The sequence below is a fragment of the Octopus bimaculoides genome, chromosome 5 (genome assembly GCF_001194135.2).
Source record: "Octopus bimaculoides isolate UCB-OBI-ISO-001 chromosome 5, ASM119413v2, whole genome shotgun sequence".
Classification (NCBI taxonomy): domain Eukaryota; kingdom Metazoa; phylum Mollusca; class Cephalopoda; order Octopoda; family Octopodidae; genus Octopus; species Octopus bimaculoides.
The window spans coordinates 34,686,878-34,697,675 of record NC_068985.1 but is presented as its reverse complement, the minus strand read 5'-3'; the positions used below and the strand labels follow the sequence as shown (position 1 = coordinate 34,697,675).

The following is a 10,798-nucleotide window of genomic DNA, read 5'->3' as shown; positions in this document are numbered from 1 at the left end:
ACATACACACACACATGCACAAACACACATATATATCAAAAGGATGTGTTATAATGCTATTCCACATATACAAAAACACCCATACCAACAATCCAACATACCTCCATCATCAGCTACCCCACGGATATCATTATGGTTTTGACACCTGGGCAGTACCATTCAATCCAGCGGTGTTAACAAAACTAAAAAAAGTGCTGTTTGGGAACAAACATACCAAAAAAACAAAATGCACAACTTTCAAACACATTTACCCAGTGTACAACAGTATTCAATAAAATATAGGCAGGATTAAACCCTAACTTTAAAATTAAACTACAACAAGAAACATATAAATCTATGTACATCTGTATCAGTATTCATAGTAAACCTACAATAATTAAATTATATACTCATCTTTAAGTCTATACAAATAATAATCCCAACAACAGCAGTAATTGTTTTCACCTCAAAAGACGTCATTGATTGGTTGAAATTACCGAAATACGACAAATTTAACACGAAAAAACTTCGAAAATAAACAATTTTCTTTAAAATGCCAAGAGTAAATGATGTTTTAAATAACACATTCTACCAGTATACGTAAGTGGTTAGTTACAAAAAATTATTTTTTAAATGTGCCGGTTAAAGGGAAAAGATCCCTAATAAAAGTATACTTGTAATTAACTATTATTATAAAACTTTGCTATGATTAAAGCTAAATTAAAACTGTTTAAAATATTATAAAACTACACTGTATTAACACTTACATGTTTTTTCAAACTACATGGTTTATCACTTCTAGAACTTAAAAGATTATCTTAACTATGAATAACATATTCCTTGCTTTGTTATCATTTCTGGTGGCTATAAGCTCATTAGGGTTTATTCTTCTGAGTAAAAATTCAAAGAAACCATTATTAGGTATAAATATATCATCTATGTATCTGCTGCATCCATTAAGATGTTTCATTACCAATGTTTTTCCTTGCACATAGGTCTTTAAGGAAAAGGAACATGAAGAAAGATAAAGGTCTGCCAACAGAGGGTTACAATGGCCACCCACTGGATTTCCCCTAATTTGCTCAAACACCTTACCCGCAAGCATAACAAATGAATTATTAATAATAAAACTAATCATTTCTTTACATCTTTCTTTTACATATATTAGTATATCCCTTATAACAACAATTAGACAAAACACCTTTACCATTCTTTAAAGATATACATTTATATTCTTTATTAAAAATATTTAATTTTCTAAAAAATACCATCTTCTGCACATTTAAGATTTAAGTATACAGTGTCGAAAAATCATACACACACATACTCTTAACTTTCTTACATTTGATCAATCTTTCCAGAAATTCCTTGGTTGATCTAATATTCCAAAACTAATCCCTGAACTGTTATAAATTTTATCGGAATATTTTTTTAAATATGTTCTAACAACTTTTAAAGCATCATTAACCAATATAGATAGCTGTTTATTTGTACAGTTACTAGCTCCTACTATGAATCTACTTTTAAAAGGAACTTTATGTATGTAGTTTAGGAATCCAAAATGTTTAGTGATATCTTATCCTTTTCTTCCATTTCTAAACCACTCAGTCTTTCTACTGTGGGTATAAGTCTGTTAACTAACTCCTTAACTTTTTCTGGTATAACTTTGTAATGTGTTATTACCTATAAACTTAAATTCCTTATCCACTCCTAACTCTTTACCTACAACCATCATCTAATATTTTTTACAAATTACTACAAAATTCCCTGTTGCTTTATCTACTGGTACTATTACTTATTTTTTATGTAATTCATTTATGTATTCTTTAACTAGTGGTTTATTCAAAACTGAATCTTTTCCTATCTACTTGTCAAATTTCTTTAAATGTTTAACTACCATATAAGTTAATTTGCTAACGCAGCTATTGAACTACTCCAATTTGACCTTATATTTGTGACTTAATTTCACTAAGAATTCATAAATGACTTTAAATATAACTTTCAAATATAACTTTCTTTAAATTATATTTACTAATTTTACCTTGTTCTCTGTATTTTGTTCCTTTATTCATAATCTCCCTTAGTTCCTTATTTTTAATAATATCTAAATTTCCTGTATAAACACGTTCCATTTCTTTATAACAAAATTCCAAATAATCACATTTACAATCTTCTAAGTATATTTCTTTCAAACTTTCATGACTGGTTTTTATAGGATAAGGTATTATATATTTTCTTACAAGCTTATAACAAATCTTGATATTTATATGTTTAAAGTTTTTGTTTTATTATTTCTAACTACATTACCTAAATTAACATTATCAATGAAATTACTAACATAAGGTATTCAGCTTCAACATTTTTCGTTTTCACTTTAGCCTTTTTCATTAACCTATTACATATATTTCTTTTACTTTAAATTCATTAACTTTTTTATAATATCAATTTTAATAGTTTTATTTTTTTTCAAAATTAGTATTACTGCATCTATGTTTGTTAATACTTTCAAATAGTAAATAAATATATGTCCAGTAACACAAAGAACAAAAAAATCAGATCCATCACAACCATTATGAAGATACCAGACCTTCAGAGCATTTCCAGTGAAATAATTGTATGTGATGGACTCACTAAAATGTTTGGAATAACCTAGGATTATACAATAATCTAAGAAAACCTATGCATAACATGTAATAGTTGCAGTAACAATATACACAAAAATATATTCAATAATAATTCAGCATACTTTAATAATGTACATAGCATTCATTTCAATAGCGAGCAAATCTCCCTTAAACCATACCTAAAGAGGTGAAACAGCCATTCTTCAGATACTCTATACACACCACCCTTATTTTAATACTGTTTCCACCAGCATGCCATATTTATATTCATGCATATGCAATATAGGAATATATGATACAATTGTTATAAAATCAATGTAAAATGTTATCTTAAAGATAGCATTTTCACACTAGCATATATTTGTGTGTGCTATATGAATATATATGTATGCACATGTACATACATGCATACATACATACATATGTACGTATGTACATAGACAGACAGACAGACAGATAGATAGATAGAGATTGATAGATAGCTATTATGTATATTGTGTGTATATATGAAAAAAAAAAAAAATCATATAAAGAAAATAAGAAATATTGACCATGTTTTACCTTGTGACACATCTAGATGTTTTGGTAAGTGTTCAACTCACTGCCACTGTTAAAATGAAAAGTGCTATTTAACCAAATTTAGATGTTGATACATATATAAATGCATACATATCTACATAAATATAAATACATGTGCATGCACACCCACACATAAATACATGCATGCACGCATGCGCTCACACACCCGCGCGCGCGCGCACGCACACACACACACACACACACAAAAGATCCTTGATGAGAGCTGTCATATTTGGTTTGGGAGAGTACTCACTGAATGTATAATGAATACCCTCTCCAGCATTAATGCCACAATTACCAGCCTTGTTAAATGACTCATTATTATCCTGATTATAGACAATGACAAAATATCTAATTCAAAATCATAGTGAGATTAATTTACTATAGAGAAATCTATTACAAATAATATGGATAGAAATGACAAAATTAAACTAACCAGAGAAGAGTTGAAGCAAAATATTGAGAGATGTAAGCAAAACCTTTTTAGTTGTAGTTACAGAAAGAATCAACTATAAATTGCATTTTCCTGGGAGTTATAAACTTAATAATGACCTGCTTAAAATGACAAAAGAAGATCCTCTTTGACAACAAAATAATACTGCAATGAACTTCATTTAGAACTAAATTATTTTAAATAGAATAATTATGCAAACAAGGAACATATGTTGAGTGCAAACAAGCATTTGATTACAATAATTTTTTACTGAAAAATCATTAGTATTAGAATTAACATTAGTATTATCTTTTTCCTCAAAATGTAAATACTGTACAAAAACACTAAGTAGATTATCTCCTTTATCAGGCATGCATTCATAAACAAACCAAGCCTGTACTACTACTATGCTCCCTAACAATCAGGCTGACCACTCTACTATCAATATACTATCATTTACCCAAACTGGCTGTCCTAAATATGCTGTCAGAAAACCTAATAATAGTAATGATAAAAAACATACTGAACTAGAAGAGTGAGGAGTATAAACTCTTGAATTGTTGTCTCTGTGAAATCTTTCAAGAGAAGATTACTTCATTTTTAAAACACCAACTGCAGAAAAGATCGCATCTACCTAACATGAAAAAAAAAAAAAAAGAACTAGTTCTAATGGTGCTTAAAGAAATCAAGGGAGAATATCTGTAAACTCAACAACTGCAATGAAGCATCTTATATATACTGAAAATTAAAGAAAAAAAAAAGACAATAGAAAAATACCATTGAGGATTAGGAAGAGAGGAAAAGGGTTTGTGGAGAATATAAGTTATGGGGCATTGTGTATCATACGCAAACAAATAACCACACTTAAATCAAACATGGAAGGAAAAATAAAATAGAAACAATTCTTGGAGATGATTAAAAGAGAAAACATGTAAATTGGAACTAAAATCTGTCAGTGAAAAACTCTGACGTCAGAAGAAAAAAGATAATTAACAATCATAAAGAAGCCCTAATCACTTAAAATGGTTGAAACTCATGGAAGACATAGCATGAAGTATTCAGAACAGTGACCCTTGTGGAGGAGATGACAAAGGAATGAAATATCTGGCACTTTACTGTATTCAAGAAGATCCATCCTCCATAACAGAAGTCTTAATGTCACTCTCACCGAAGAAGAGGATTGGACTGCAAGAGTCCTGTGCTGGTGCCACATAAACAGCACACATGCTGGTGTCACATTAAAAGCACCTAGTATACCATGTAAAAGGGTTGGTGTGAGGAAGAGCATCCAACCATAGAAACTAGCCAAATCAGACTGAAATCTGGTGCAACTCTCCTGCTTGCTGTCTCTGGTCAAACTGCCCAACCCATGCCAGCATGGAGAAGAGACATTAAAGGATGATGATGACGATGATGACACTGATGATGATGATGGTGGTGAAGAAGAAGAAGAAGAAGAAGAAGAAGAAGAAGAAGAAGAAGAAGAAGAATTTAATCAAAACCAATCAGCAGTTTACAAAGATATCAGGGTACAATGAATAAATGTCACTGAGTTTCCTTTTTGTGACAAAACTGAGTCATTCTGGAAAAAAATTTTAGTCAGGTAAAGGAGTCTAATCAAACCATAGAGTGATTAGAAGAAACCTGAAACCAAAGGTATACAGCATAAGAAATGAGACTAGAGAGATTGCTATTCAAAAACTTCAGGGTAGGAAAGCGTCAGAGACTAGCTCAAAATAACATTTATTTCTAAGCTCTTAGAGGAGATATAAGCAAACTAACCTGGTTGATGCTGACAAAAACAAAACTGATGTCTCATAATGATGACACTCGCATAGTGAAACTATCAGCCAGTTACATGCCAGAATTTCATGTATAAAATCTATGCAGCCTGTTTGAGCTTATTCTGTAAAGACATTCTGGTAGTTATAATACCATCACAGCTGAACAAGCAGCTGAGAAAAATAAGTTTGGGGATGTGTTGAACAGCTCTTGATTAACAAATTTATGATGTCAAATGTGTGGTAGCATAGGAGGAACTTGGTCATAGTCAATTCTGTTCTCAACTAATAGATGCTAGAATCTCTCCAACTTGCTAATCCCTTCAACTTGTGGGTCACAATTCCGAAATTAAATACAGGAAGTGGCCCTCTTGTCACTGATATATATTACAAGATTACATTCTCTCTATGATACTGTTTATGTTCTCAATAACCACCTTGTCATTTTTCTTAAAGAAATTTGATGGTTATGCTCACAGGAAAATAGAAACACCAGTCTTACAATTTACTTCTTTGTAACAATTTACTTAGCAGGCAACAAGTGCATATATATATATCTGCATGCTTATCATGTATATATGTGAACATGCATGTGTGCATACATACATGCATGCATACAATACCTACATAGATAGCTTAAAACTTATGCTTGCCATGTTATAACCAGAAGGCAGATTATTTTCTGGTTGAACATTTTATATTCTAACCTATTTTTCATAACTGGCCTGATTTTTATCTCCTCTATACTTTTCCTTCTATAACTAGGTATGCTAATTAAATCGACATTGTACCTCTGTTAGCAATCATCATTAGTGTTATGTAAGTATCTCCTGTTTTATCTTTTGCTTGTTTCAATCAACGTCATCATCATAATATGTTCGTTTTCCATGCTGTTTTGGGCTGGATAGTTTAGTGGGAGCTGGTCAGCTGAAGAGCTACCTAGGCTCCATGTCAGTTTTAGCATGATTTTTACAGCTGAGTGCCATTCCTAATGCCATCCACATTACAGAGTGTATTGGGTGCTTTTACACAGCACTGGCATGGGTGTTTTTATGTGGTACCAGTACGGGTGCTTTTTACATGGCACCAACACCCATGAGACCACAAGATTAGAATTACCCAGCTGAAGAGGGATAAAGGGAGCATGCCTGTAGGCAAGGACGGCCACAATTTCACTTAGCTTGACATATTTTCTCAAGCACAGCTAACCACCAGAGGTCTCAGTCCCTTGTCATCTCCTCTGTGAGGCCCAACATCTGAAGATCCTTTCTCTCCACTTCATCCCACATCTTCCATACATTCACTCCACAATTAGTGATTGGAACTTTTTGATGCAGTTGTCCTCATCCATATGCTTTGCATGACTGTACCAGTGCAATCTTCTCTATTGAACACTACATCTCATGCCTCATGTACCCAATTTTTTTCCCAGATCACTTATACTCTGTCTTGTATGCATCCTGATGTTATCCACAATAGGCTTCTTTCAGTTTCCATCTATGAAATCTACTTACAAGGCTTTGGTCAGCTCAAGGCTATAGTAGATGACATCTGCCCAATGCCACAAAGTGGGACTGAACTGAGAACCATATGGCTGGGAAGCAAGCTTCTTACTACACAGATTTGATTGTATCTAATTTACCATTCTTATTTTTGAAGTATTTTTCTTTTGGTACATCTGTGCTTATATAACAAATAACAAGCACAAAATTTAAAAGTGTGCATATGTATGAGGTGTAAATTATAGTTTTGTTTAAATACTTCTTTCCATTGGAAATTAAAATATCATTTCTTTTGTAAAACAGTGCTTTCCTTCAAGATATGTACTGGGTTTTGTGCTTTGGAAAGCAGCTGGCAGGGAGAATGCAATATGTAAGATTGTCCTTCAGTTTGCTTATCTTACTTCACATGCTTATATTGAAACATTCTGATATTACAAGGCATCATACACATTCAGATCCAAATGTACTGACTGTTTATATTATAAACAAAGCTTAATGAATGGAGATATATATTAGATCATCCCATAAATAATGTGTCCTTTTTTTATACTTTTATTTTTCAAAATTTAGATAAACAAAGTCCCTTTTTAATCTAAAACATACTCTCCTTCATTTTCTAAAATGCTCTTCCATCTATCTAGCAGACTTGCAAGGCCCCTCTTCCAAAATTCACTTGTCTGTGATGAAAAATACTCCTCCAATACAGTTCTGACCTCGTCTACAGTGTTCATATTTTTTCCATCCAAATGATTTTGAAGATTGCGGAATAAATAATAACCAGATGAGGCAATGTCTGGAAAATATGGTGGGTAGGGCATCGTTTCCCATTCAAACTTCTCCAGCTTTTGGAATGTCATCCTCACTGTATGTAGCTGAGCATTATCCTGATGGAAGAACACCTTTCATCTTGAAACTAGAGATGGCCATTTTTCTTCTAGCACTGACTTAAGCCACTCAGGCTGCTTGCAGTAGATCTCTTTTGTTATCGTTTGGTTTGGGTTTAAAAGCTCAAAGTGGGCTAAACCCACCAAACAGATAACAACAAATTACACGGGTGAAGACCTTCTTTAGCCTGGGGTGCCACTGTTTCTCCTTTCCCTACTTACTGTCTTCAGCGCTTGACATTTTTACAGGGAACCCATTTCTTGTCACCAGTCACTATTTGGTCCCAAAAATGACAGCAAAGAAGAGCAAACATTCACTCTCTGCATGCGATTAGACTCGGAAAGTTTGTGAGGAACCCATCGACCCAATTTGCTAACTTTTCTGATGGCACACAGATGTCAATGAATGGTTGAATGACTAAATCCAAGCTTCTCTGCTAGTTCCTCAACAGTTACAATGAGATTTTGTTCCACCAGAGTTTGTTGGACATCCTCGTTGCGCTCTACAGATCTTCCAGGATGAGGCGCATCTTCTAGCCTTTAGTTTTCATCCCCAGTTTTCTGGAACCACTGTTGACACTGGTTTACGCTAATTGTCTGATCCCATAAACTGCATTCCTCACACTTTCCATTGCGTTGTTGCCTTTATTGAATTTATAAAGCAAAATATGCCAAATATGCTCCTTCATCACTTCCATTTATAGCTTTGAAGAAATAACTGTTAAAATCAAACTGCACTCTTCAAAACTTGCACCAAGAATAAGCACAAGGCAAAATTACTACTTGTAAGTTGATGCAGGCTGTTTATCCTGTACCTCTCTGACTTTTAGTTGATGCAACTGAAAAAACTGCATTATTTATGGGATGACCCAATACTTAAGAATTGATTTTTTAAAATTTTTGTTTTGTTTTTTCCTTAAATATCTTATCTAATGTGTCTTCAAATTTAGTTTATTTGGTTTTAGATGGACCAATCTGGAAGAATTGTTAGAGCAATTGTTTTCAAAGTTAGATACCCTTACTAATGCTAATGCTTCAATTAATGACAGCATGTTATAGGGGGTTAGGGTTGAATAGGGTTACCAAACCAAGGCAACAAACAAATATATCAATCACTCCAACACTGAATGCTTAGTAATTGTGAAAGTAAATTGATTTGTCCATAGATAAATGAATATAAATAAATAACTTAAATAGCTCACCTATATGCCTGATTTAGGATGTTGAGGAAATTCTTAGTAGTGAAACTTGAGGTTATTCCAGCAACTAGCAAATTATCTTTTGTACATGGTCTGATCAATAAGTATCTAGACTGTTGCCATGGTAATGAAGCTAAAGCACACAGAGTGAAGCCACTTGGAACAGATTGACCTTGAATTCTGATGTGCAAGTACACTAACTTTTAACAGTCTAGCTCACTTCTGTTGTTTATAGCAGTGCTTGGGAGGAATGTGTGTAGCTTGTGATCATCACACTGAACATGACAGAAAGTTGAGCAGTGAATCTGCATTAAATTTGGCCAAAAGCTTGGCGATACCTGCTCAGAGGCCTATGCAAAGTTTTCAAAAAATTTTCATAATTCTTGACACAATCAAGGAGATCTTGTGCAACTGAAACCTGAGTCTCATTATGGTTAGCTGAAAGCAGTTTTGATACAAACTTGGCAAACACGTGTCTTACTCCAAATCTTCAGTGATAATGGATGGAACTGAACAGTAACTAATCTGTGCATCCTCTGATAACTCTCAGATAGTGATTTGATGATTTCCCCTCACTACTGTAAGCACATCTGCAATCTTTTTTTCAGTTCTATTGGTTGCGGGTCTCCCAGAATGTTCGTCAATATTGACACCTTTTTGGCCACCTTGGAAACGTCTGAACCACTTGTACACTTGTGTGCGGCTTATACACTCCTCTCCATACACTTTCTGCAACTTTGCATTGGCCTCTGAGCAGGTATAGTCATGACAGCTTTCTCTGTCATGGTTAATGCAATGATCACGTTACACACCTTCCTTAAAAACACTGCTGTAAACAGTAGATGTGAGCTTGAGCGTTAAAACTTGGTGTGCATTCACAGCAGAGCACAAGGTCAATTTTTGCCAAGCAGCTTTTTGCCAAGCATACTTTGGTTTCGTTATTATGACAACAGTCCGGATACTTATTGATCAGACCTCGTATATAATTTCAAATTCATTGTTGTTGAAGCTTATAAAAACACATAACCAAATAATTTATCGTGGTTTCAATTTATCTACTAAAGTCAAAGTTACTGTGGAAATTCCAACAACATACATCACTCTACTTATAACCTCAAACAATTTTCTATTATTTCATGTTTATTTAAACAGTTTAGAAAATAGAATTCTAGTAATAGTTGCCATAATGACTTAAAATAAAGGAAGGGCTTTCGAATAATCTACATTTACTAACATCCTGTACATCATATATGGAATTCATAATGTGTCTAAAAGTTAAAGTTTGAGGGGAGAAAATAGAATAAAGAAATTAACTATTTCGTAACTGTCAGCTACATTTCCAAGATATGAAACAATGACAAAAAAATGAGAAATTTATAGCATCTTTTATAAAATTTCATCATGAGGATTATAGTATCAAAATAAAGTCAATGTGTATATGTTTGTGTACATGTGTGTGTGTATTTGCGTGTCTGTGTGTGTGCATGCCTGTGTGTGCATGCATGTGTGTGCATGCATGTATGTGTGCATGCATGTATGTGTGCATGCATGTTTGTGGTATGTATATGGAAAAAGGTATAACCAAGTGGTTATGAAATTCCCTTCCAAATCATGAGAGTAGGTAGTTCAGTTAATCAAACAACAGGAAAATTCATTATAAAAATTGACTACAGATGTTTATGAAAATACTTTGATTTGTGTTCAGTTAGTAGGTTTTTAATTGACAATGTTCTCTTTCTCTGTAAGTATATATATATATATATATATATATATATACGCTATCTTAAAGATAGGGTGTTAGCGTTAGTATATATATA

At 33.2% G+C, this 10,798-nt stretch overlaps 1 protein-coding gene across 6 annotated transcripts in view; it reads right to left on the bottom strand.

Annotated features, from left to right (window-relative positions):
* Nucleotides 1-10,798, bottom strand: part of LOC106879981 (uncharacterized) — a 263,310-nt gene that overhangs the window by 135,904 nt on the left and 116,608 nt on the right. Inside the window, exon 1 of one of the 6 annotated variants that reach the window (XM_052968291.1) lies at nt 3,165-3,327. The exons of the other annotated variants lie outside the window; for them this stretch is intronic. Within the exon in view, the coding sequence (XP_052824251.1) occupies nt 3,165-3,176 (12 nt within the window). The 5' untranslated portion in view covers nt 3,177-3,327. Of the gene's footprint in view, nt 1-3,164; nt 3,328-10,798 lie in introns of those variants that run through there. 6 annotated transcript variants of the gene reach the window in all.